Below are 15,248 nucleotides of genomic sequence, written 5' to 3' on the forward strand. Positions count from 1 at the left end.
AGTCAATGAGAGCTTTTGGCTATCGTCAAAGTAATTCAGATCACACTTTGTTCCTAAAAAAGAAACATGGTAAGATTACAGCACTCATCGTATATGTGGATGACATGGTAGTTACAGGAAATGATCCTGAAGAAAGAAAAGCTCTACAAAATTATCTATCTAGAGAATTCGAAATGAAAGATCTAGGTCCTCTGAAATACTTTCTTGGGATTGAAGTTTCTCGATCAAGTGAAGGAATTTTTCTGTCTCAAAGAAAGTATGCCTTAGATCTTTTACAGGAGACTGGAATGTCGGGATGTCAACCTATTAATACACCAATAGAAGAAGGTCTGAAATTGTGTGTTGAGCCTAATCAAGTATCAACCGATAAGGGAAGATACCAAAGACTTGTGGGGAGATTAATGTACTTAGCTCATACAAGACCAGATCTTGCTTATGCATTGAGTGTAGTGAGTCAATACATGCATAATCCTGGAGAACAACATATGAATGCAATCATGCGTATTTTGAGGTATTTGAAGAATGCTCCTGGGAAGGGAATTTTATTCGCAAAAAATGTTGATCATTAGAGTATAGAAGTATATACTGATGCTGATTGGGCTGGTGCAGTGGATGATAGGCGATCTACATCTGGTTACTTTACCTTTGTAGGTGGTAATCTTGTGACATGGAAAAGTAAGAAACAGAATGTCGTCGCTCGTTCAAGTGCAGAAGCGGAATTTAGAGGTATGGCTCTAGGACTTTGTGAGACATTATGGCTAAGACTCCTCTTACAGGATTTAGGTTACCTATCTAGGCAACCAATCCGATTGTTTTGTGACAATAAAGCCGCATGTGATATTGCTCATAATCCAGTACAACATGATCGTACAAAGCATGTCGAGGTGGATAGATTCTTCATTAAGGAAAAGTTGGATGATAAGATTGTGGAATTGCCTAAGATTCGATCAGAAGATCAATTGGCCGATATCCTTACCAAAGCTGTCTCAAGTCAAGTGTTCTCAAAATTTTTAGACAAGTTGGGCATGTGTGACATCTATGCACCAACTTGAGGGAGAGTGTTGAGATATTAGGAATGCTTTCCTTATATCATTATTTCCTTATATCATTTAGTGTTGAGATATTAGGAATGTTTAGATATTAGGAAAGTTGAGATATTATGAATATTGAGATATTAGGAATATTGAGATACTAGGAATATTAAGATATTAGGAATATTGAGATATTAGGAAAGTTGAGATATTAGGATATTAGTTGTTATTTCCTTATATCATTATTTCCTTGTATCATTCTTTCCCATTCTTAGAATGGTGATTACCCTCTATATATACTCTGTACATGAACGAATGAAAGTATGAATGAAAAAACTACAATTTTTCAATTTGAAGAATGCCTTCTTGTGTGTGGATATTAAGAAAAGCCCAAGGTCACAATTGGAGAGATTTTTAAAAAGTCCCCTATAAAGATAGTGCAAAGCTAAAATTCCTAAGATACTGGGAAAACAGCTGAATAAGACGGAAGATCTTAAATTAGGTAAAATGTTGTGCTTGCCGCATCATTTATTTCAATTTTATAGATAGTACCACAAGAACACCAGGATTCTGGAATTTTAGGTGAGGGCTAATACAACAATGGGGGTCCTCACTTGATGTACACCATCATCCCACACCAAAGAAGCAGAGACTATGTTTTCGCCTACCTTTCCTTCAACCTTCAACACAAAGGACAGCTTCTGCATGAGGGATGTGAATGATAAAATGCTTGGTTCAACTTGGATTTCGAGTCCCTCTGGAGCACCTATAACAGTTGCTTTATACGTGGACACCGATGATCCAACGTTTGTGACAGTCCTATTGAACACGCCAGTGATGGATTCCTTGGTGAGGCTGGAAAGAGCAAAGGAAGGGTAATTTAGATTCCTGACGGTTCCATTTGTAGCTGCAGAACAGACACTATTATCCCCGGTGACAAGCCGTAGGGCCCGAGTACTATAACCTTGCCCACACAAAAATTTTACATAGTCAATCTCATCGGCGTCATATACCAGACCAGGATCTATAGCCTTTACAGGATCTATATTGCCCGCACCATATGCAAATTCGGCTTCCGGATTATTTTTAGCACTCATGGGAGTAGCTACAAACACACAAAGGATAGAGATCCATTATTATCAACCCTTTCATAATTTTAAAGGCTAGGAACCAAATTAGACATTACCAGTAGTCATAAGAGCAGACTTAATGGCAGCAGGAGACCAGGTGGGGTTAAATGACTTGATGTAGGCAGCTGCCCCGGAAGCATGTGGGCAGGACATTGACGTCCCGGAAATTATATTGTATAGCACTTCTCGATTATCACCTTTTACTCCAGAAACTGGAGCAATTGGTGGCCAGGCAGCTAGAATGCGGACTCCTGGGGCTGCTATGTCAGGCTACATGCAGCAAGATGACAAAGTCACGATGAATGTCAAACCTCTAGCAAGTGTTTATGAACCAAGGAAACAGAGGTGTTTTCACATGAAATATGTATTATTGTTCGCAACATAGATTAAGAAAAACACTTATGCTTTCGCAAATAAAAATTATAGAAGTAGGATCAGAGATGAAAAGGCTGCAGAATAAATGAGAAGAAAATGGAGAATAAAAGCGTAAGTTACCTTGAGAAGGTCGAATGAAGCTGGGTTTGGACCCCTTGATGAGAAGGAGACTACGTATGGGGCCATTGCGTCACTAACCTCAGTACTCTTGAATATTGATGCAGTTGGGTTACTGTTTTAATGTAATAAGACCGAGTGCCGTACAAATCATAAAGCATATCACTTATATAATTAACATTCACCTCCAAATAAAAGTAAGAAAGATGTGTTAATTGATACCTTGTTGAGTTGATGTAGTTGGCAATACTGCTTCCATCTCGTGCGCTGAGGTGAGATGCAGGCAAGGGAAAACTGCGGCTGGAATCTTTGGGGAGTGTATCTGCCATCAGAGCCCCAACAGCACCCGCCAAGAATGCGCCAGCCCCATTGGTCTTCATATCACAAAGGACAATTTTACCTTTAACTAAATTTGGGTTCAATGTGCTTGGAAAGCAAAACCTGCATTTCAATAGTCAACGTCTAGTAATCTAAAATACACTCTTCAAAAATCATGATATCTAACAATTTTCATTTTCCATTAATTCTATTTCTTTGATCTTTAATAAGTACCTAGATCTGTTCCCACTAAAACCTGCTGCAGTATTCGGGGCATCTCCACCATAAATCAAAGGATACATGTCATTGAGCTCAAATGTGTTTATTGAAACTCCCTACACAAAGGGCAATGATATAACCTCCAAAAATCAGATCAACATAGTTGGAACTTTAATTAATGAAAAAATTGTATGTGATGGTTATTAGTTCGAAGTGTAAGCAAATGAACTGCCATGAAGCTTACTCACCTCAAAAACGTTACTGTCGCCTAGTTGCACCTTGGTGAAGAAATCCCGGTCTATGGTGCTAGCAGCCACGGAAAGAGACCAAGGCGAGAAATTTGTGATGGAAGCAAGAACAGGTCCATCGTTACCAGCAGAAGTTGATGTTAGTATCCCATTTTTCATTGCATGGAAAGCTCCAATTGCAATTGAATCTGCAAAATAATTCTTGGGAGTGGAACCCCCAACTGAAAGAGAGATTATGTCAACCCCATCAGCAATTGCATCGTCAAAGGCTGCAAGGATATCAGCATCAGCACAGCCATCAGACCAACATATCTTATACACAGCTATACGAGCTGATGGAACCCCACCCCGAGCAGTCCCTAAGCCAAAGCCCAACAGGCTTGCCATGCTAACTAGGCCCCCAGCTGCAGTGGATGCAGTGTGTGTCCCGTGGCCGTCTGAATCTCTTGGGGATTGCAAATCTTCTTGCCCAAATTGTCCACTGCTCCGATAGTACTTGGCTCCAATAATTTTACTGCAATAACATTAATTGAAACTTTTGTTAAGGATATATAGTCTTTCAACTTTTAGAGCTTTTTAACTTCATTAATTTAGACTTACTTGTTGCAAGTGAAATTGGACAAGCCTTGGCAAGTCCCCATCCATTTGCTAGGCGGTGGAGCAAATCCTTCATCATCGAAGCTATCTGACTCTGGCCATATTCCACTGTCAAACACTCCTATGATAATGTCGCTTTCAACACTTGTTCTTTTAACTTGCTGGGGAAACCCCACGAAATCCCACGACCTTGTTGTGTGGAGCTGTTTCTTTTCGTTAGGGAAAATCGAGATTACCCTATCCATTCCTGAAATTCCAAAGTTACAGTTTATTTGTTAGCCATATATAACATGCACAACTTACTTCTGTTAGGCGCTATTAATATATTTCCTTACTATATTAGGATTATATATTTATTTACTATATTTCTTATTTATTTAGTTACTATATTAAAATTATTTAAAACTCTTTCTTTTTAGAAGTAAAGGTAAATTAGTCTTTATTCCATTTTATTAGATTTATTTAAATTCTAATGGTGTTATACATATTTTCAAAAAAATTCATAATAAAAAGATCATATATTTTCTTTTCTTAATTTCTTTTTCTATTTAAATCTTTTTTGGATTTCAAAATACATGGTATCAGAGCAAAATTGATCTTTAATGAAACTTTTGATTTATGATCTCATAAAAAATAATTTAATTTCATACACTACTTTTATATCTATTTGATCATAAAATTCATTTGTTTTTGTTTTTTATTTATTTATTGTTTTTTATCATAGGATATGGTAATTGGTGCTTGTTCTTTTCTTATTTGATCATGGTATTTTTGTATTCATTTTCTTCTATTCATATTTGTTTTCTTTTGTTTGATGGTTATTAATTTGTTGTTTATTTGTCACGGATGGTGAATGAGATGACTTCCCTCAATCTATTAGTGTGAGATTGGATGGAAAAAAAAAATTCATATTGAAGTTATGTGATGAAGAAATTTTCTGAAGGGCAAAAAAATGTGGGGTTATATTATTGACACTCTACACAAACCTATGAATGAAAAGAATGAAAAATATGCAACATGGTTAAATGTTTGGGAAGTAAACAATTCAAAAATTATCACTTGAATCAAAAACTCCATTGATAATTCAATAAACATACAGTTGACAAAATATGAAACTACTAAGAAGATCTAGGAACATTTGGAGAGATTGTAGATGCAATCTCATTTTGTATTTCTTCTATTTGTTTGTTAGATATGAATCTAAATTTTGTTTGTTTTTATTTGTTGGATATGAATCCAAATTCTTCTATGGTTTTAGTTTTATATCTTCTACTACTTCTTCTTTCTTTCCTTGATAGTTTTAATTTTATGTTTTCTACTACTTCTTTAAGCATATGCCGTTCCTTTCTAGTCATATTTTCTTCCTAGAGCATATAACTTTTTTATTCCTACTAAATCTCATAACGTAGAATGTGGATCATTCTCCCTCACGTTCTTTTTAGCATTTTCCAAGTTATGACTAAGGAACTTTCTACTTTGTATAAGACAAATATTTGATAAATCGATAAATACTAATATATCAGTACTTGGATTTTACGGATATATAGGAGAAATATTGGTGGATATTTTGACAAAAATATCAATCGAATAGAAATTGTTCAAAATTCATGAAAATGCTTAGAAAACTTAAAAAAAAATGATAAAATAAATAAGAATACACATACTAAAGTTATTTTGTAAGTGTAATTGACATAAGTATGATTAAAGATAATATTTATTAATTTTTTATATAAAAAAATTAGCTTAAATTCCTTTAATATTTTTATATTCATTTATTTTAAAATTTTAAAAATACTTTAATTAAAACATGTTTTATTACATTTTAAATAAAAAATTAAATTGATTTATATAAAATATTTTATTTGAGATTTACTTTCTAAAATTTTATTACAAATATGTGACAACTTTTTCTATTAACATTAATTTATTTAAATAATTAAAATTATTAATAATTTATCTTATCAAATTAATTTTAATTTATAAAATATTACAACTTCATTAATTTTTTTATATTATAGAATTTTATGGGTAAAATAATTAATTTTAAAATAGGATTAATGAGATAAATATGAAAAGTAGTGAAAAATAAAAGGATAAAATAAAATAAAATGATAATATAAATTTAAAATAAAGATAAATTAAAAATGAATAATTAAAAAAATCAAAAAACATGATAAATATAAAATAAAAAAAAAATGGCTTTTTTTGAGAAGGCATAAAAAAATGCGATTTTTTCAACAAGAGTGTTATTCATATTGCTCATAATTCTGTTTTTCATGAAAGGACCACGCATATTAAAATTGATTATCGCATCACTCGTCATCATCATCAGCATAAGACTCTCACTTTGCCTTTTGTTTATTCTTCCGACCAAATTATAGATTCGCTTGTTACATCTACTTCCGTGTTTTCAATTTTTGGTTAACAAATTCTCGATACTTCTTATAATCACATTATGAGTTTGTGGAGATGTTAGAAGTTATTAATATATTACTTATCATATTAAAATTATATATTTAGTTACTATATATATTTATTTAGTTATTATATCTTTTTTTTAATTACTAAATTAAAATTATTTTATTTCTTTTTAGAAATAAGTGTAAATTAGTCTTTATTTTTTTTATCACACCTATTTAAATTTGATGTGCTTATTTTCAAGAAAATTTATAATAAGAAATTCTAAATTTTCTTTTCTCTCTTTTTCTGTTCCCTCTTTTTTTAATTTCAATGGTTCCAAAATATTCAATTAATTGCAGAAGGATGAATTCCACCCACCTTTCATTTGCTGCATTTCCTCCTCTGTTAGTTTCGCTACAAATCCATTGAAACTCCTTTTGTAACTGTGGACCAGAGAAGTTGATGCCTTACTGCGGAAAAGGCATTCCATGGGAAAAATTAGGTGCCATATATGTACTGAGAAATATGAGAGAGAGAGAGAGATAATAAACCTGCCAAAGGCTTGTTGCAGCATGTTGGTGTGAGTAGCATATGCTGAGAAATCTCCGGCAGGCTTGGCACCCATGTACACAATATACTCCTGCATCCACAATATGTTTGGTGAACGTCCAATTTATTAGCCACCATCAACAAGTCTAAGTAAAGCAGACCTGATCAAGCACAACAAATCATCACTACTTGAAGCATGATTTTCAACACAAGATTAATCATAATTTTTCTGCCATGCATGCATGTAAATTAGTAGGCCATGGCCCATGCTTCATGGAATGACCAGACCATTAAGAAAAAACAAAAGAGAGATGGGTGTTTATTGCCTTTCGACCATCATCCTCCGAAGCTGCTGCAGTACTGTGGGTGCAGACCAGAGTGCAGATGAGACTGAGAAGGAGAACCCAGAGAAAAGAGTTTTTTCTTGCCATTAGATGGTAAGCTATGCACATTCTTGTGCTTGGACATGTATCCGTACTTGAGGCTTTCAATCCTCTTCTTTTAATCATCTTAGGCCCCGCTGTAATACTCGATCGATAAGTGTTAAAAAGCGCAATTAATCAAGTTATACCATGTTTGTACCAAGTTTTCTCTCATTATTTTATATATTTTTTACTTTAATTTTATTCATCCGTACTTCATTCCATTATTTATATCATCATGAACACTTTTAATAATCCAATGTCTTAAATTTTACTATACATATTTCACGATCAAATACAAAGTTCAATATACCCTAAACTTTTTTTTAATGCTCTTTAAATACCCTTAAAAAATATTTTCAAAAGAAAAAGTTCTTTAATATCCCAAAGTTTCAAATTAAATAATTTTTTAAAAATTTATTATTTTATATATTAAATAAAAATATCCTTTTTACACAAAAAAAAATTTCCACGGGAGAGACTTTTCATTCATAAACGTAGAGTTTGATCCATCCGTTTCCATAAATGAAGGGGGTTGGCATGGGGACCAATGACAAATGAAGGGGTTGGGATTGGGATCGGTGTGGTCTAATCCAATTGTGTAATTGAAACAAGCAAAGACTTTTTGAGTTACGTTTGGTTTTTCAGAAATATTAAAAATAAATTAATGATAATTAAAATAATATTTTTATTTTGATTTCATTATAAAAAAAAATATGAAAAAATAAATAAATATTATTTATATTTTAGATATAAATATTTAATAAATTTGAAGTATCATATCAATATTAACTCTATCTTCTTTTTTCTTTTTTTTTTCCCCTGATTGTCCTTCAAATTCCCACAACCAAGCATACCCTAAGAATTGTCACTGCCTTCTCCTTAAAGGCATTTGATACATGACCTACTTGTCTGACAGAGAGAGCAATAAGGTTGCCAGCTGCCCGAAAGCTGGTTACAACCCCCCAATAAATGCTGATTGGTTCCATGAAAGCAGGATTCTTAAATATCTGCTTATTGGCTCCACTGATGACTTAAACCGATATGATTTAGTATTAGGTTTAATTTGGTTCCATCCATTCCATTTGAGCCAAAATTGGGTGAGTCCATATTTTTTCTGAAAAATTGGCACCCCAAATTTCTAACATGTTACATTCAAGGATATTAGGGTAATATTTTGGTGTCTCAAAAAATAAAAATAATTATGGGAATGGAAATTATTTTATTTTTTTATTTTATTTTGATGTTTTACATCAGAAAAATATGAAGTATCTACCATATTTAATATTACTTAAAAGTCTCTCATAGACTATTTAAAAAAATTTTACATTATATACATAGATATATAGTACCTTTCATAAAGAATAAGTCGAAAAAAAAAAACTAGTTTTTAATTTCAAACAAAATTTTACTTTAAAAAATGATTGAGAACTATTTTTTAAAACAATTTTTAAAAATATTATTAAGCAAGTTCATATTATCTCACCTTTTCATGGTATCTTCTATGGCACATCTTATATCGTCTGTACCAATTATATCTATTATCTCTTTAAATGAGGTTTTTGGTATACAAGGACATATTTTATTGACAATTTTATCTCCAGTAAACACTGAGTCAATTTTATCTTCCTTGGCACTGTATTGAGGTGTCTACTATGGGAGTACAAGATGCTATATCAAAGACTTGAAGGTCTGTCTAGGTTCTAATTTGCATAACATCTTAAGGTTTAAGCACAACTAGATGACGTAATGTTCTAATTTGCATAAGATCTTAAGGTTTAAGCTCAACTAGATGAAGTAATTTTGTATACATTTCTTTTATATTTAGTAGATTTATTTACAATCATTCAACCTCGTAATTTTTTTATTACATTTATAGACTTTCTCAAAAACTCTGTAGGTGATTTTTCTATGTTACATTGGACATTTTTCTCAAATAATTAACAACTAGATAAAATTTATATATATAAAAGAAAATGGGAGGATAATCTATATGTACTACCTATTTTAGCCCATGTATGTACTTCAATCAATCAAGACGTAATGTTTCACTTGGTATCAAGCTAGAGAGCCTAAGTAGGACAACCTTGTCCACACAAAATGTCAACAGAATTAACCTAATTGGGATCATATATCAAATCAGAATTTGTGAAAACAATGAGTCCACGTTGTATGTTGATAATTTTGTTTCAATTATTTTCTAATTTATGAAACTTTTTAAATAGTGACTTACTCTCTATTGAAGATTCAAGGTTGACATAATTGAGTTAAAATGTTTTAATTATTTGGAAGGAATTTTAAATTAAGAAGTTAAAAAATATATATTTTCAAATAATAAAAATAATCTGAAAAGAAATTTTAAATTAAGATTTTTAAATGGATTTTTTTTTCAAATCTTTTTTAATTTAAAATATGAAATATTTCCAAATCTTATTAAAGTTCTTAAGTTTTTAAATTGTTTTTAGTAAAATACAATTTCTAAATTAATTCCAATTCCACTAGTTTTTTTTCTATATATCCCTTACCTAAATGTGTATTATTTATTTATTTATTTATTTTTATGGAACACATTGAGAGAGATTCAACCTAACTTGCCCTACCATTCTCAATCTTTCAAAAATGATTCAAAGTGTTGAATTTTGGATAGTTTGAAGAGCTACATCCCTTCGATAAGACTGAGAAGTATTTATTAGAACAATTAGAGATTGTTGCATCATGGGTGTAGATCAGGTTGTAGTATTCATTCCTTTTACAATTACTCTCATCCTTATGCCAATGAGTACTCTTAGACGAAAATGAAGTCTCGATCATCTTGTTGCACTTTTCTACTTTAACCACTTCTTACTCTTCATGGTGTGGCTCCACCTTCATAGCTCTATCTAAAATCGTCTTTCCAATCAAAGTGTATAAATTTTGCACCTTTTTCCTTTTCATAGCCATCAAAGCACCTTTATTGATCTTCATAATATTGTTCTTTGTATAAAAATCATAACCCAAATTGTCCAAAGCCCCCAAAGAAATTAAACTTAAAAACATGCTTAACATTACTCAATATTCTCATAACACCATCAAACATCCTCACCTTTATGGAACCCATCCCAATGACTTTAGAACTTGAATTATTGTCCATTCAAACAACACTGCATCACGCTTGTCTTGATAATTTTTTTATTTTTATATTTAAAAAAAAATTAATTACATTAAAAATAAATATATTTTATAAATAAATATTATAATTTTTTGAACAGCAAGTTTTTCATTTTAGATATTAAAATGTGAAAATAAAATTTTAAATTAAACTATTGGAGAAGGCAATACCTAAACTTACCCCAAGTTTTTTTTTTTTTTTTTTTTTTTTAAATCTCAAATCTACTCCTAATCTATTTATTTTAATTTCAAACTCATCTTGTTAGGGGTTAATACAAGCTAAATATTAAAAAAAAAAAAAAACTCATCCCATTGTCATCACTGGTTTTAAGTCAAAAGTGAGAAATTTTCACTTAAAATGGATTGATTCAATATTGTTTTTGTCCATGCTCTCATTTTGATCAAATGTTTTTTTTCTATGGATATCAAAAAGGGACTAAAATCATGTTTGAAGTGGTTCCAAAATAGTTCCACAAGGAGATGAGGGAAAACTAAGATCCCTAAGATGCTAGACAAATGGCCTTAGAGAGTATTGGAAGTCTTATGTTAGGTAAAACCTTGAACTTGATATTTTCTTTATAGTAGATATTGTGATTAAAATTGATCTATGTGTGGACCCGCATTTTTCATGTGCATCCCCACTTGAAAGGCGAGACTCGCTTTTTATTTGTGAAATTTTGATTTTTTTTTTTTCAAAAAAGACTTGGAGTTGCCACCTATTTTAGTTTTTTTTCTAAAGGAAAACAAAATAAGAAATAAAACCCTATGTGACTTCTTATTTGAAAAAGACATATCTGCAAAAATCGAATCTAAATTTGAAGGTCAAGTTATATATCGGTAAGGTATGGTGGTGAGTCGTAGCCAATGATGAAAATATCAGTAATCACGGATATATCGGTACTTCGATTTTACAGCTATATCGGAGGATATTCTAGAAAAAAATATCAGTAGGCTTAAAATTGTTAAAAACTCATGGAAATGCTAGGAAAACCTCATAATAATATAATTAGAAGTATAATAGACATTTTAAAGTTGTTTTATTGAAAATTTTGATATACATATGATATAATTTGCGATATTAGATGTAATTATATCATGTTGATCTATAAGAAATGTTAATTTTGTAATTGTTCTCATTATAAAGTCACAAAATACTTCATTTCATTAAATATCAATAATTTGTACACATTACAATGTAATATCCCTTTAATACCAAAATGAGGATTGATGTGGTTCAATAGGATTGATAGATAAAGGAACCCCGACTTGTTGTTCGAGACAATATTGGTACCAACTCAATGAGCCTCGATAATATTGGTCAAAATTCTAACATGCCATGCATATATCTCTTGAGTCCTGCCCACTGCCTCTACATGGATAGGATACTCAAAGTTCACCCATGTGTTAATGATAAATCTTCCTTCCATATGAAATGGAACTTGGTATGGCATTTTTCTGGAAGGGGAATAACGCAACATACCATACTTTTCATCTGTTGAACTTGAAGGTTGACCATAACTCATTACATGAGGAGGGTAGACGTTAGCCTCATTCAAGGAGTCACTAAATTGAGTCCCTATACTCATAGATTCAAAACTCCCTGAAAGTAACTCCTCGTTATATGGTTCCATCATTCGTTCTCTTCCTCTATAAGGCTTCCCAATAGCTCATATACCTGGACCAACTCTTCTAGAGCCATGGTCTTCATCCTATGTGCAATGTGTGAAAACATTTTCACAAGTAAATTGGTTGATTGGATATTGACTATGTCGACGTTCATCAATATCTCCTCCCCCATTATCACCTCCATCATCAGTTCCACCTCTTGAACCATCGTAACCAGAAGTAGAAGTACCTGCAGCACTAAGTCTACTACTATGGCCAGCACTTATGGAGTCAATCTCTTGGTGGGAATTCAATGCCGCCTGAAGTGAATCATCAGTATCTTTGCTAAAACTTTCAGAGTGAACTTCTTCGGACAACACACGTTCAACATTAACTCCAAATTCTCGAGCATGAGCAGCAATTCGTGGATCAGGATTTCCAACTTCGTCATCCAAGTGTATAGGCCTAACCCATTGGAACAACTGATTATCTTCTTCTTCACCCACCTCGGCTGAAATGTCAAGAAGATCAAGGTAATCTTTTTCAGCAACTCGATCATTTTCTGCCTCCATATCGCGTAACTTTAGCCTCATATTATAGTAACAAAAAACTAATTGCTCCAATCAAGGGTAAGCCAAATGATTTCGTTGCTTTGTGTGGATGAGAGCAAATGTGTTCCAATTTCTCTCACATGCAGAAGATGACGCAGTTTGTGAGAGAACTTTGATGGCTAACTTTTTCAATGTAGGTGTTTGATTCCCATACATAAACCACCATTCAGCTCCAACGAATTTGATAATCATATAAATACTTATGTGGTGAATTTACAATAATGATAATCAATTTTTTCCTATAAAGACTCATCGGGCATCATGGTTGACCTTGCCGCAATTGTCGCTCGATCACCGAATCCTCTTTTTGCATCTCGAAAAAGTGCAAGCTATGTATTCAACATTTAATTTGTTAATATCATATTTGTTAGTAAACGTTCAAATAAATTGATGAATGAAATTATTGTTTTATTGACAAAAATAACAATTTTTTATTCACCTCATTTCCAAATTGACCAAGCGATTCAGTAGTTGGGTCTAATTTTGCAAAAACATCATGGACATCTTGAAGTAGTTCCGGATCACTACCAACTCCACGCCTATATTGAAATCTTGGATTCAAGAAGTATGCTACAATAAAATTTAATAGAGTTAGTATTTTTTTTTAAAGAAACTTAAATACAAAGTAAAAACTTATAAAGATATATAGTACTTAAGTGCCTGCTGTATGAAGTGGATGTTTAAGTGTTTTCTCCCAACGATCTTGTATTATTTTGAACATCCAATCTCCAGCTCCTTGACGAATAAGGTTCTCTTTCATCACGTGCATAAGCTCGTACACAAATGGCATTATGGGAACAACTTCAGAATCCACAAGTCGAAGCACCACGTATAATGGCTCATATAATGAAACTATATTTGTCAATCTGTCCCAATACGTATGGTCAAACAATAATTGCTCCAATTCTCATCCAAGTTTTGTTCAACTGAGTTTGTGTTGTGCCCATTCATCACTCATAAACAATTTTTTCAAATCAGCCATTTTTTTTAGAAGACTGTCTAGAGCAATATAATTGGTATCAAACCTTGTACCTCCTGGTCGAACAATGTCTCCACCACAATACTTTCTCATTTGTGCTAGTAACCAACCATGATTGTAAATGAAGTTAGTTATCTTGCGAGCATTGTTTATCACCTCGATAACACTAGGTCTTTTACCGATGTCTTCAAAGATTAAGTCGATGCAGTGTGCCATACACGGAGTCTAAATTAAGTTATACTTCTTCATCAATTGTTTCCCTGCTTTCATGAACGTTGACCCATTATCTGTGACAATTTGGATCACATTTTCTTTACCGACTTCTTTGAGTATCAATACTATTTCTTATTTCGAGGTGAAATGCATAGAAAAAAGAAAAAAAAATCGTGGTCGGGAAGGTTATAGTAGCAAAAGCCATTGGAATTTTTATTTTATACATTGGAAGAATCCGCTTTGTTATTAATAGACCAGGAAAGGGTACAAGGATAACTGAAAGAAAGGAAATCAATTAGTTATTCATCAAAGTTTCATTTATTCAATGACCAGAACTAGACGAGGATATATAGCTCGTAGACGTAGAACAAAAATTCGTTTATTTACATCAAGCTTTCGAGGAGCCCATTCAAGACTTACTCGAACTATTACTCAACAGAAAATCAGAGCTTTGGTTTCGACTCATCGGGATAGAGATCGGCAAAAGAGAGATTTTCGTCGGTTGAATCGATCATCAGAAGAAGAATTAGGCCAAAAATTAGGATACATTATGGGAAAATAAAACTTCCATTGAAGATAAGCAAATGAAAGGCTTTCATAAAAATTCTTAATAGTCTTCAAAAGCTCGTATCTATACTTGTGGTCTTTGATATAGTTCGATGCATCGACTGACTTAAGGAACATCGTGGTCCCTTTAGAATAAACCATGAAATTAATAATACTTAATTTTGTGGGCCCTATCCATCCATCTGACATTATTGTGCACCCATATGTCTTCCATTTTTCTCTTTGTTGGTTCACATAAGCTTCCATTTCTTTGTACTCCATTTCCAAGTACGTGTTCTTTATTTCATATGGAGATAGAGGTTCGATTCCCATTCCTGCACTTCATATGTAAAACATGTCACAAAATACTATACTTACTAAAAGTATAACACAATATAACATTTGATAAATTAGTAATTACTTGCTTGTTGTGCACCAATAATCATATTCCTGAAGTGATGAGACTTTGCTTTTGCGGGTACGACACTCTCATAAATGAAAAATTTGCTGATTAAGCGTCCCATCGTTTCTTTAATTGCACCACCCTTGAATATATCTTTGATATTTTTTTGTCTTACTGCAGAAGACTTGTAAAGCGAATGGGCAATAGGGGGTGAATGATGCAAATGTCGCATACTCTGTTATTTTCGCATCGTCGATGGTGTACCAGTAGAAGACTCTCCCAGTTTGCGTTTGCTTCCTACAATATTCTCATGTCGTTCACGTTCCCGATTAGATGCT

The 15,248-nt window shown here is 32.5% G+C and overlaps 1 protein-coding gene across 2 annotated transcripts in view; it reads right to left on the reverse strand.

The window, feature by feature from the left end:
• Window positions 1–1,529: 1,529 nt before the first annotated feature.
• The window catches only part of LOC117928130 (cucumisin-like), a 30,922-nt gene continuing 17,203 nt past the window's right edge, over window positions 1,530–15,248 (reverse strand). The window contains exons 1-10 of one of the 2 annotated variants that reach the window (XM_034847994.1): window positions 7,311–7,431; window positions 6,987–7,075; window positions 6,814–6,905; window positions 4,039–4,282; window positions 3,439–3,952; window positions 3,206–3,306; window positions 2,876–3,094; window positions 2,657–2,768; window positions 2,218–2,431; window positions 1,530–2,136 (exon numbers count right to left, since the gene is read on the reverse strand). In XM_034847994.1, the coding sequence (XP_034703885.1) occupies window positions 1,610–2,136; window positions 2,218–2,431; window positions 2,657–2,768; window positions 2,876–3,094; window positions 3,206–3,306; window positions 3,439–3,952; window positions 4,039–4,282; window positions 6,814–6,905; window positions 6,987–7,075; window positions 7,311–7,415 (2,217 nt within the window). In that variant the 5' untranslated portion in view covers window positions 7,416–7,431 and the 3' untranslated portion in view covers window positions 1,530–1,609. Of the gene's footprint in view, window positions 2,137–2,217; window positions 2,432–2,656; window positions 2,769–2,875; window positions 3,095–3,205; window positions 3,307–3,438; window positions 3,953–4,038; window positions 4,283–6,813; window positions 6,906–6,986; window positions 7,076–7,310; window positions 7,432–15,248 lie in introns of those variants that run through there. The other variant, XM_034847993.1, reaches the window with a different exon arrangement.

Source organism: Vitis riparia, chromosome 13 (assembly GCF_004353265.1).
Source record: "Vitis riparia cultivar Riparia Gloire de Montpellier isolate 1030 chromosome 13, EGFV_Vit.rip_1.0, whole genome shotgun sequence".
NCBI lineage: Eukaryota > Viridiplantae > Streptophyta > Magnoliopsida > Vitales > Vitaceae > Vitis > Vitis riparia.